At 39.1% G+C, this 13,149-nt stretch overlaps 1 protein-coding gene across 1 annotated transcript in view; it reads left to right on the plus strand.

Annotated features, from left to right (window-relative positions):
• Positions 1–13,149, plus strand: part of LOC104598759 (Carbohydrate-binding-like fold) — a 43,337-nt gene that overhangs the window by 16,348 nt on the left and 13,840 nt on the right. The window contains exons 13-19 of the mRNA XM_010260957.3: positions 85–180; positions 292–369; positions 6,694–6,822; positions 7,499–7,675; positions 8,127–8,330; positions 8,432–8,545; positions 8,637–8,887. Coding sequence (XP_010259259.1) covers positions 85–180; positions 292–369; positions 6,694–6,822; positions 7,499–7,675; positions 8,127–8,330; positions 8,432–8,545; positions 8,637–8,887 — 1,049 coding nt within the window. The remainder of the gene's footprint in view (positions 1–84; positions 181–291; positions 370–6,693; positions 6,823–7,498; positions 7,676–8,126; positions 8,331–8,431; positions 8,546–8,636; positions 8,888–13,149) is intronic.

Consider the following 13,149-nt stretch of genomic DNA (forward strand, 5'->3'; position numbering starts at 1 on the left):
AAAGAAACATTGTTTATGCATAGTTTTTACATCTTAGTTTTTCTGTAGCTGTTTTTTTCACACGTCCCTTTTTTGAAATCTTAGGTTCTGCCTAACATGGCTTCCGTTGAAAACATTAAAGCAGTCTATTATGATATTTGTGGTGTTGTTCGGATGGTTTGTGCAGGCTACAGGACTAAGGTGATGTTAGTACATCCTTTATGTCAACAGATGCAACTCAACTAGTTATTTATATGCACTGATCATGAAGCTCATTTTTAGTTAAATAACATACTTGTAATTGAATTCCAGGTAGCATTGACACATGGACCTGAAAATGTCAAACCTCAAGTAAAACAAGTTGATGAAAATGGGAGATTTTGCTTTCAGGTATGTTAGCCAATGGCAGCAGTGTTATGAAATTAGTTTTAAATTGGGCTTGATTAGGTACTTATGAATCCATGATTGTACCCCCTTTAACTTGTCAGCATCTTATTAGAGTTATAACTTGGTTTATTCTCTGTGTTTTTTAGTTGATAGGTAATTTTCAAACCTGGGGCTTTCTATTATACCCAGATATGGGTATAGACACGGACATGGATATGGGGAATGGGATATAACTCTCCATGTCATCAAGTCCCAGAGGACCTAGACATGGGTATGGGTGCGGGTATCCCATATAATAATATTATGTGATGCATTTTTTTTGCTTGGTAACTTAACATTTTATTAAAATGAGAAATTTAAGGTTACAAAGTAAAATCAGGTCAGCAAGCTACTTGATCCTTGCATAAAATCATTTAATTACATCAGATAAGCCCTATTGTCCCCCAATACAAGTCCCCTCTAGAAACCCCTTATTTTCCTGATCCGTCTGCCACTGCATTGGCAGATCTGTGTATCCACTCAGTCTTGAAATAAATGTCCCTGCATACTGACTTAATTTCTTTCATCATCTCCCTGTATTGCCTTGGAAATAACTCCAATTTTTCCCAACCATTTAACTACAACTTTTGTGTCTTCTTCTACTTCTAAGTTTCTGCAGTTGAGAGACTTGGCCAATTTTAATCCCTGGGGGCTGCTGCAAATTTTACCTTTATGGAGAGTCCAAATCCAATGGGATCTTGCTGCACTGGTCAAAATTAAGCTTAACTAATTGCTGCTTTTTTTTTTTGATGAATTAACTAATAACTGCTTTCGTACATCTCCAAAGCAGCCTGCCTCCTTTTCTAGGTCTAAGGAAAGATGGGCTGAAAAAGCACTCTGTTTGGTGGAGGAGACCACCTGTACCCAAACAAAGAGGAAACCAATCCTAGATTCCAGTAACAAAAGAATAGGGGAAGTCACTAAACTCAGGTACACAGTTTCAGTCAGGGTGGGGAGGGTTTCAGAAGCAAAGGGGGCTGGCTTTGATGGAGATGGGGGGTAGAGGGGTTCAATGGGAAAGTCACAGGTGCTGGGATGTCTTCTTCCTGGGTTACCTCAAAGTTGTTGGGATTGGGGAAGTTTCTAGGTACTTTGAAGGAATAGAGCAGATGTGGTTGGAAGAGAAAGGGAAGGTGGATGCTAAGAAGGGTGGGGTTTCGCAGAGGACTTAGGGATGATGAAATTGATTCTCTTTCTGTTTTGCTTGGTTGTCTTAATCAAGTTTGTTTGGATCCCTCCAAGCCCGATAAGAGGGTTTGGACTCCTAGACCCAATGGAACCTTCACTTGTGCTTCTTTCTTCAAGTCCATCTCTCAACCTTCTACTCACCAACCCTTTCCGTCAAAAGAAATTTGGTGCAGGCCAGTTCCCCCAAAAATTATGGCGTTTTGTTGGGAAGTATTCCATGGGAAAGTAAACACTCTAGATAACCTACAAAAGAGAAGACCTTTCCTTTGTATTTCTCCTAATTGGTGTATCCTCTGTAGAGCTCACGGTGAGGATTGTTACCACCTATTAATATCATGTTCCTTTTCTACAGACCTTTGGGCTTGGCTACTTTCGTTGTTTGGGGGTAGTTGGAGTCTACCAGCAGAATTATGTGGAGATGTGCTCGTGCTGCCTTGATTTGGACTCTTTGGGAAGAAAGGAATATTATAATTTTTCAAGAAAAGGAAATGAGCAGTCACGATTTGAAAGACTGTGTGTTAAATAGGGCAATACCTTGGCTGAAGACCTTGGAAATCTTTCATCAATTCTCCTTTAATGACCTTTGGAGAAATTGGTCAGCAATAGCGAGGTGTTCATCTCTAAAGGACAAATCAATTACAAGCTGGTCTCCTCCATTCGAAGGCTCACTAAAGTTGAACTTTGATGGAAGTAGCATGGGTAATCCAGCATTATCCGGAATCGGGGGTGCTTTGAGAAATGAGAAGGGAGAGATTTTGTTGCTCTACTCAGGTCCCTTGGGAATTGGGGACTCCATCAGGGCAGAACTTTTAGCTACTGTACAAGGGGTGCAATTTGCAAACCAGCTGGGGGTACAACACCTAATAATCGAGGGGGATTCCAAAGTGGTGGTGAGTTGGTTGAAAAATCCTGAAGAGGCTATGTGGCGTTACAAGAATGAAATGAAGAAATTTAGTTGGTTGACAAGGAATATGTTGGTCACTGTACAGTGGGTGGGGAGATCAACAAATACTTTGTCAGATGTGTTAGCTAAGCAAGGGGTAAATAGGGAAGAATTATTTTGGGCTCAGTTGTGATTCTTGCTTTTCTTTCCTAGTTTACTTGTAAGGTTCAAGGAGGAGCTGCAGCTCGCGCCTCTCGCTGGGATGTTGTATGAACTCACTCTAAATTTGCTTCTGAATTAATAAATTTATTATAATTCATAAAAAAAGGGTGGGGTTTCGTATAAGAAAGCTGAAATCTGGACAGGGGGATGGTTCCTCTGGGGGGGGTGAGGGGAAAAGGTGTAGGAGGCGGAAGGGAGGGGAGAGTGTAGTTTTTCTCTGAGTGTTTGTGAATGGAGTTGAAATTGTTATCAACAGTGTTAGGAGTTTGGGGTCTGGGAGGAGATTGGTGGTCTGCATTTGCTCAAAAGTAGGAGGTCTGATGTGTTGCTTGTTCAGGAAACCAAATTAGAAATGGTAGAGGCTATGGTGGTCAGAAGTGTCTAGGGACAGGGATAAGTGAGATGGGTTTGTAAGCCAGCAAGAAGTGCAGGGGGTTGGTAACTCTTTGGGATCGCTTGAACTGTAAGCTTCTGTCCTCTCATATAGGGGAGTTCTCTATTTTTGTGATCCTGGAGTTGGAGGGGGGCAAGGATCAAAATTTTGCAACATGCCGGCCCCAATCAGCTGATATGTACTGTATCAGTGACCCACCAATATGCGAAATACAGGTAGTTTCAGGTTAAGACCTAGAGGGTAGCTAGGCTTTATAATGAACCCCCTAAACATGTTTGAAAAAAAAACTTCAAAAAAAAGTGTGTAATTTTAAAGTCCAATATGCCCTATCTGATGTATCGGACTGTATTGATATTTTAAACCTTGGAGGGGGGTACGATGTGTCAAATTACAAATGTCTATGGTCTGATAGATAGTGAAGCTAGGGCGAGGGTTTGGGATGATCTAGCAGAAGCAAGGGACTCCTTACCCATCCTTGGGTGATAGGGGGGATTTTAACATTGTTAAATTTCTGGAAGAGAGAAATTGAGGAGGTAGGAATTGATAAAAAAATGGAGGTAACAGGCCTGGAGATATGAGGCAGCTTTCTGAATTTGTGAGCCGTTTTGAGCTTATAGACCTGCCCCTGACAGAGGCACAATTCATGTGGACGAAATGACAAATAAACAGGTAAACTCAGTATTGGTGAAGTTAGACATATTTCTGGTCTCCCTAGGGTGGAAAGAACTTTTTCCGAATTTGAAACAGGTGGCTCTCCCCAGGTCTGTTTCAGATCACACTCCCATCCAGCTTTGTGTGGGGACCAGGTGAGCAGAAAGGCACCTTTTAAAATGGAAAACACTTGATTTGAGGAAGAGGATTTGAATTCATTTTTTAAAAGATAAGTGGTCTGGGATTCAGTTTGAAGGGACTAATTCTTTCATTCTTTGTGAAGAAGATAGGAGCTGTCAAGGAAACTTTGAAGTCTTGGAAAGTGGAGAAGCTGGGTAGTTCAGAACCAGAAAATAGAAAGTGCTTAGAGGCAATTAAGGAGGTGGATCTGGTTGAAAAAAGGGGTCTTCCAGGATTTTCATCAGAATGCTTCACTGGGGAGGAGCTTAAATGCTACCTTCATCTCTCTTATTCCGAAATTAGAAGGGGCCACAAACATTAAGGATTTCATGCCAACAAGTTTGCTGAATAGCTTTTACAAAATATTGGCAAAGTTGCTGACAGAGAGGTTGAAAAGGGTTCTCAGTAGTGTAGTGGCTGAGAACCAATTTTTGTGTGCGCCTGGGCATCAAATGTTGACAGTGTTTTGGTGGCCAATGAGCTGATTGGATCTAGAAAAAGGTATCAAATGTTGACAGTGCTTTTTTTAATGATTTTATTCAAGGTATTAGACTGAAAGTGGAGAAGAAGGATAAGATCAAATTCTGGAAAGATATCTGGTGTGAAAATTTTGCCTTGACGAACAGGTTTACTTCTTTGTATTTAATGGCAGGGAACAGAGAAGCATGAGTTATTGAATCCTATGAGCTCCTTGAAGGGGTACCCACCTGGAGTCCAACTTTTAGTAGAAGCTTGAATGTATGGGAGATAGAGGAGATGGCTTTGTTGTTCAATTTACTTGATAGTTATTCCCCAAGACCAGATCTAGAAGATTCAAGGACCTGTAAGTGGGTGGGTTCTGGAACTTTCACGGTTAAGTCCCTATATAGGCAGCCTGATGCATAACCACAATGCTGCGTTCCCTCGTAAAGAAGTCTGGCTCCCCGACATCCCTTCCAAGGTGACCTTCTTACTGTGGCTGGTGGTGCTGGACAGATGTTTAAGAAATACTCTGTTGAGAAGAAGCTTGGCAGTTCAATCAGATATATGTGTTTTATGTGGCAGTAGTAAAGAAACTTCAAACCACTTATTTTTGCATTGCTCTGAGGTGTTTAAGATTTTCTCTTATTTTTGTAGCCTGCTGAGTATCTCTTGGTGTGTGCCAGAGAATTTATAAGGTCATTTATTCTCTTGGAAAGTGAAAGGCTTGAATGAGAAGGGTAGAAAATTGTGGAGCACTATTCCAGCTGCAGTGTCTTGGTGTACCTGGAGGGAGAGGAATCAGGGAATATTCCATCATAGGAGCAGCTCCTTGGAGGATCTAATCAGGAAGATTCTGGGCTTTACCCATTCCTGGTTGGCTGCAACAGAACAATTCAAAGGAGTTGCCCATTAAAGTTATTTGGACCTTGCCATTTTGTTTTTGAAAGGCTGGCAGGGCAGGAGCGATCAAAATTATATCTTGTAAAGATTTGATGTACATGGCCTTTTTTGAATGAGTACAATCAATACTTTACCTTTTCTTAAAAAATGTCTTGCCAAGTTTAATAAGATTTTAGATTCTTTTATAGTATAGTTTGTTAAAACATACTGTTTTACATATTTATCCGGTATAGCCCTGAAACCAGGGGCATCTACTTCAGAGTTCAGACAACTGGCTACCTTTCTTCACAAGAAAGAGTATCCAGAGAATGGTTCTTTCCAATTTCAGAAAAAAGTAGTAGTAGTTTACTGCACTCTCAAAAAGAGTACTCACTTAGACATGTGGCCGTCTATAAAAAAACTACCCACTTCAAATGATGTGGACCCATACTAACCTTTCTATTCAGTTTACTAATTCAAATAAAAGTCTTGTCGTAAAGACTTTCAATGGTGTGGGCCAATTCCGTCAGATGAAATAGGTCATTAATTACAAATTAAGCCTAATTTAATTTCCTAAATTAAATAATATATCCAAATCTGTAGTGAATCTCAAACAAAATAATAGGCATAATTGCCCCTTGATATACGGGGTGGTCATTACTTAGTCATCTTAAAGAAAGTGAAGTCATGTAATTCAATTCTACTGTATTATTTCTATTACCATCACCACCATCCATGCTGTTATTATCACTTATTTGGGGGGATTCTTCAAAAAACCATTTCATAATTATTATTGAATAAATCTTGTTTTGGACCACTTTACATTCAAGGTTCTGCAGTTTTCCAGCCTTTTATCTTTTACTGTAGAGTGTCTATTAACCTTGTAGTTTATTTGTTAGATTGTGTGTATGCATGAATCAGTTCACTAGTGGGTTAAAAGAACTGCTAATGGGTTTGTCGATTCTTTGGCAAAATAAGGGGTGGGGAGAAATCAGTTGCTTTAGGCTTAATTGTAATATTTTTTAATTTATGGGGGAATTTAAGAGTTTTTATCTCTCCTTGTATTTTATCTTAATCTTTTAATGAATTTTGCAGTTATTGATAAAAAAATGAATCAGTTCACTAGTGTTGATGTGATCACGTAGAAGATGGAGCAATCTGGGATTTCACCTTTACTGAATTATAACCATTGCTACCATCATTATCATCACCGTTCGCTTTTGCTGTTTATTTGAATGCTGTGTTATCTTAAATAACCATTAAGTATTAATAACTCTAGTAGTAAGTCAGTTAAATTTGCAATGTTCTATAGTTGAACTTCCAATTTGACATGGCTAAACAATATGCAAACACCATGCTTATAGTTATCCATAGAATGATAGAAATTGCGAACTACTTTTTTCTAATAAGTTACACCAATGTGTATCAGGTTCCACCTGGTGAATATCGTTTATCTGCATTAGCAACCCAACCTGAGAATGCTCCTGAACTATTGTTTTTGCCATCGTATGTTGATGTCACAGTGAATAGTCCATTATTGAATGTTGAATTCTCCCAGGTAAGTTTTGTCACCATCCAAGAAAGTCTTGATGTTACTTTTATTTGATTATTATTCCAGTTCATCACGTTTTTACCTTGTATTTAGTACTATCTGCAGAGTTTTGTGCAGAGTGATTGTATAAAGAAATATTTTAGAAATCAGTAGACTTGTATTTAGGTTAGGGTTCTGGTTGCCAGGTTAGGAGCATACAAGTTGTTAGAAAGCCTAGCAATGTATAATAACTCTACTTCTTCAGTTAGTCATTTAATTTTATGTTATATTGGATTATGTAATCATAGCCTGGCCGAGCCTAGTAGGGTGGACCTTATTTCACAGGTACAGCCAAGTCATTAAACATTCATCAAGCATAAATTTTATATATCCATAAGAGTTTGGTTCTTGTGTGGGTGTTTAGTTATAGCATAACCACACTGAAGATACCTGTAATAGTTCTTTGTTTGCTTATATTCAAATGGATTGTTGTTCATTTACATGTCAGAAAAACACTTTTGTTTTTGATAAGTAAAATGAAACTTTATTGATTTTAGTACAAGAATGTTGAATATAATACAGGGTGTATATATTTGGTAGGCCAACCCTGCTATCTAACCCAAAATATTATTTGCATGCCAGAAATACACATTTCTAGAAGTGAAAAATACTGAAGTCCTCGTATTTTTCTTTTGAAATGCAGGCACAAGTTGATATACATGGAACTGTACACTGCAAGGAGAAATGTGGTGAATCTGTTGTCATTTCACTTAAAAGATCAACTGGAAAAGGTGTAGATGAGAAAAGGACAGTTAGCTTGACTAATGAGAATAATGTATTTATGTTTCCAAAAGTTTTCCCTGGCAAATACAGGCTAGAGGTAGAACATGCTTCTCTGAACTTAAACTTTCCTTATTATTCCTCTAACTTGCGTTTTGAAGAGTTATTATCATTACTCATTAAGATGGATGCCAAAATACCTAATTACCTACTTACCTACCCATAGCTTCTATCCTTTCATACTTTAGCATGTGCAAATTCAATATGGTTGTATTTGCTCTTTCCAGTTGCAATTTCCTTATTTTTTCCACAGAGTGAATCTGAAAATGGATTGAACTTTCTTTTGGACTGCTCACTGTAAAGTTATTCTTTGTGTTGCTTCAGCAATGAAAAACTTACTCAATTTGGGATTATCCTCCCAGTGCAGTGACTGTCCATTCATACCCACTCCAAGAAACGCTAAATTCTTTATTCTATCTTATTCACAATAAATTAATATACTTCCCCTGGTCAAATTTCCAACTGCAAGTTTTGATTAATCTCTCATATAGGTGAAGCATGTATCTTCACTTGACATGTCTGAGGAGGACCAATGGTGCTGGGAGCAAAGTTCTATTGATGTGGCTGTAGGAACTGAGGGTGTAAAAGGGATTGTCTTTACTCAGAAAGGTTACTGGATTGATATAATTTCTACACATGATGTTGATGCTTACATACATCAACCTAACAACTCACCTCTGAATTTAAAGATTAAGGTGATTTTCTTTCTTTGACTGAAAATAAGCTCTCCTGGCTTTTGATCTGTGTAATAATAATGAAGGGCTTTACCATCCTGAGCTTATTATTTGTGCTGCAGAAAGGATCCCAAAAGATATGTGTAGAATCTGCTGGACAACATGAGCTTCACTTTGTTGATTCTTGCATCTATTTTGGGGGCTCCTCAGTGAAGTTTCATACAATGGATCCATCGGTATAATGCTTATCTGTTACATATGTGTATGTATGTATGATCTATATTGTATTTTTCTGTTTCCCATACCTTTTCTGAATTGTTGCTGCAGCCTGTCTATCTGAAAGGAGAGAAGTACCTTCTTCGAGGTCAAATCCATGTTGGTTCCAGCTTACACCACAGTATAAATGATTTACCCAAGGATATCATTGTTGATGTACTGGATAACAACAACACAGTTATTGAGGCTACTAGTACCAGACTTGTCTCTAATGGAAACGATGAAGGAGACCTTGCTGTATATGATTACTCGATATGGGCCAATCTTGGAGAAAAGCTCACCTTTTTTCCTCGGGATTCAAGGTACTTTAATTTGTTGATATTATGCTTGAAAACTCTGTAACTTTTGGTTGAAGTGTTCAATTTTTTCAGTATTTCACCACAGTCAGAAAGAAAAGAGATACAAAAATCTTCCAACAGAGAAAGGAAGAAAGGCAACCAAGCCCCCAGAGTATGACCAATAAACTATATTACAGAATTGAAACAACTAGAACACTTTGTATTGCTGAATATAAATAAGCTATTGATCCCCCACCCCAACCCTGGGATTAGCGGATCTTAGGATCCAACTGAATTAGATGTTTGGACTGGTAATTGAAGACCTGGGGTCTCTCAACCTGTCTAAATTTCCAGTTTCTCTATTGGACATTGCTCATCCATTGACAGTCTTGTCCACTGCAATTCTTTCAATCCCAGTAGGAACTAAGAATCTGTAGCCTTTTCAATCCCGGGATTCATTCTCACTCACAGCCTTAAGTAAGCTATTGCTATCTCACTTCCACCATCTCTGCAAACACATCCAAATTCCAAATCTGGAAGATAAATATTTGGTCTTTGTGTAGAAACCAAAACGGACCACTGGTCCAGCAATTCTTGTTTAATATTAGTTAGCACTCATGGGCACATGTTCCATACACTAGAACCTTTGTGATAAGCTACATTACCCAGATATGACAAGGGCACATCTAGACAAGATTTCATATACAGAATTTACACTAAAAATTGAAGTAGCTGACACTATACAGCATCCTTATATATGCATCTGGGTATCTTAGAGAATAGGTAGTAGTCAGGTGCCATTCCCAAACAGTTGGTTCCATGTGGCTACCCTTCACCCATTTTTGTTGGCCAGGTTATTGAATTGACTGAAAAAATGTTAGGCATGTTAAGGAAATTATTCAAGCTATTAAGTGATGTCCTGGTGTACTGAAAGAGCACAACTGATGTATGTATATTGGGTTGCTTATTCATCGAGTTCTCTCTATGGGTATTAATTTAAGGTTCCTTTACCTGGTTGGTTTATATGTTTGACTTTTGAATGTTTCTTCAAGGTTCCTTGGCAGAATTTATTCATTCTCTATTTTGGCAATTTGGCCTACCTTTTCTAGCAAAGTTTGGATCTCTATTTCACCTCCTAAATGTGTAATCCAAAGAGAATTCTGAGGAAACAAATGGATTGAGAGGTTATGGAGCACTTTTTGAGGATAGAATGGAATTTCTCTGTTATGTCTCCTATTTTATTGCCTTGTATGGGGCTTGCCCCTTTCTCAATTTTCAGCTTATACAAGACATTATTATTGGAGGTGCAAGGCAGGTACCCAATTTATGCTGATAAAAAAAAGTGCAGCTACCCAATTTAAAGAGTTTACACTTCATTGTGCCTGGGTTTTTGGCCAGGTGCATTGAAATTTAAGCAATTTCCCAACCTGAGCCCACCCAAGTTGCACCCCTAATTATCATTTGTGTGAAGCTTCAGAGGATGGGTTCTTATTTATCTTGGGCCTCCCCTTGGCTGTAACATGGAGATTGGGTTTTGGTACATGGTATTCAAGTAGGATAAGAGACTGGATATGTGGAAAAGAAATTATATGGCTGCCTCCCTCTGATAGCTCTTAATGTTTACATATGGCTCATGAATTATCCTGATAAAAAAAATCCCATCATCCACTCTTAAACAGCTTACAAGGAGAGACAAAAATTGGCTAATGGACTGTCCTTCTGGTCCTGGGCCTGGGGCCTATCAGTTTGAGTTGGAATGGATGGGACCCCAATCTATGCCATCCCTTTCCTCCTTAAGCCCATCTAATCCATGGTCAATTTGAATTCTTCCTTATCTTTTTTTTACAGTAAAATAATAATTTCATTAAAGGAGAAAAAGAAAAAGTACAAATCCCAAGTGATAAGATATCATTGAGATGAGTGGAAAAGCATAAATTGAGGAAGTTCCAGTTCTCTACTTAGATAAGCTCAAGGAAGTGTTGCTCGGGGATCAGGAAGAAGATGATTCCGATGTTTCATCAGAGCCTTACAGAACGGAATTAGAAGCAAATCTATCCGGTAGCTACAGAATTAAAGAGTTGTATTTGGAAGATTCAGTTAGTACCAGAAGCAAGATGACTAAGCCTCTTTCTCTGACTGATAAGGCAGGAGCCGGTTCCCAAAATCCCAGCCCTTCTCTGGACCTCCAGGCCCAAGTTTCAGGTACTATCTCTCCCACCCCCTCGTAATTCTGTTGTATTCTCTCCTTCCTTTGAATGTTTTCCTTGTCATTTTCCTTCTGGTTGCCCCCCTAATCTCGGCACAGGTTCTGGCTCTCCTGTTACTATTCCTTCCATACCTACCTCGACTCCTCTCTTGGAAGCCCAGAGTCAGGAGACTGATAACACCTTGATTAAGAATGGATCAGAATTGGATACAGATAAGGTAGTAGAGGTTTTGGGAATCTTGATGGTAGATAAGAAAGGAAAAAAATGGAGTACTGAGAAGTTCTTGGGAGAGGAAGACAATTCTCTAAAACCTAAATCGGTTAGAGAATTGAAGAAGCTCCAAAGTGATTTGAAATGAAGAACAGTTTTCAGAGTAAGGCTGGTAGAAAGAAGGTAGTGGGGATTTCTCTAACAGATGAATGATGAGGATCATATCTTGGAATGTGCGAGGGCTAGGGGAGACAAGGTTCAAAGTATCAACACAGGTGCTTTTTTTATGTGTTATTTTTTTTTTTTCAAAACCGGTTCAGAGGGGTCAGTTTAAGTCCCGGCTACCCTCTTAACCATGGTCTGACCCAATACAACCCCTGTAGGGGCGTGCTGAGAAGCCATTGGCATGATACGTATCGGCCGATACCAAAAGAAGCCTAGTGAAAGACACCCTTAAGAAATTAAACCCGGATATAATAGTTCTGCAAGAAACCAAAAAGAGACAGTTGATAGAAGATTGATCAAGGCTATACGGAATGTTAATGGTAAACGTTGGTCCTCAATTGCTTCCACTAGGGCCTCAGGTGGGCTTATGATTGTTTGGGATGAGAATCAAGTTTCTGGACAGGAAGTTGACAGAGGAAACTACTCTCTTTCTATTCTTTTCACCAATAAGTATGATGATTTCACCTGGATATTCACTGGTGTTTATCCTCCTAACTCCCCTAGATTGAGAGAGAACTTGTGGGATGAACTCGAAAGTGTAGGAGCTCATTGTCAGCTCCCCTGGTGCGTGGGAGATGATTTCAATGTCACCAGATTTGTCCTAGAGAAATCTAATGGAGGTTGACTTACCTCAAGTATGTGAAGGTTTTCCCGTTTTATCAGGGACCTTTCTTTAGTTGATCCCCCCTATCTAATACTAGATTTACTTGGTCAAACTTGCAAGCTGAATCAATCTGCAGTAGACTGGATAGATTTCTTTACTCTTCTGATTGGGAAAATCACTTTCCTAAGACGCTTCAGACAACTGGACATGGATATACCTCAGACCATTGGTCATTATTATTATTATTATTAATAATTTTTTTTTTATCAATAACACTTTCATTAACTCATCAAAAGAAGATTTACAATAGGAAGACAAACACGCTTATCTTCCAAGAGCAACAAAGGACCTCAAGAAAAGAAAAAAATAAAGAAAACACACTATAGTTACAGCTTAGTCCAAAAAAGTGAATCCCTTTCTGCCCCTTGTTTAGCTAAACCGGCCGCTAGGGAATTAGCCGATCTTTTAACCCAAAGTATCTTAACTTCCATCTCCCGCACCAGCCACTTGAATTTCCTCCTCTCATTATTGTACTTCCATAAGCCATTGTGATCTTTAATCAGCCACCCTATCACCACCTCTGAATCCCCTTCAATTAAGAGTTTCTTGATGTTCAACTCCTTAGCTTTTTGTACTCCTTCCATAACTGCAAAGACCTCAGCTCTAAGGGAGTCACCCACTCCAATTGGGCCAGAGAACATAGCAGATATGATCCCATTTTCATCCCTAAAAACACCCCCAATCCCCGATTGTCCCGGATTTCCCCTGCTACACCCATCAAAGTTTAGTTTCATGAATCCACTAGGTGGAGGGGTCCAAACCACACTCATTACTGACTTAGTCTGTGTGCAATTTGCAATTTCACCCCACTTCCTCAACATGTCATCCACAGTGTAATCTGTGAAGAGCTCCAAAGATTTCAGCCACTGTACCGCCCTAATATGAATGATAGCCCTCAGATCTGCTGCTCCTCTCTGAGCTTCTGAGAATATCTTGGAGTTTCTTTCTTCCCAAAGTGTCTAATATACTGCAGCCCTTAG

Source organism: Nelumbo nucifera, chromosome 3 (genome assembly GCF_055504915.1).
Source record: "Nelumbo nucifera cultivar China Antique chromosome 3, China Antique-T2T, whole genome shotgun sequence".
Taxonomy (NCBI): domain Eukaryota; kingdom Viridiplantae; phylum Streptophyta; class Magnoliopsida; order Proteales; family Nelumbonaceae; genus Nelumbo; species Nelumbo nucifera.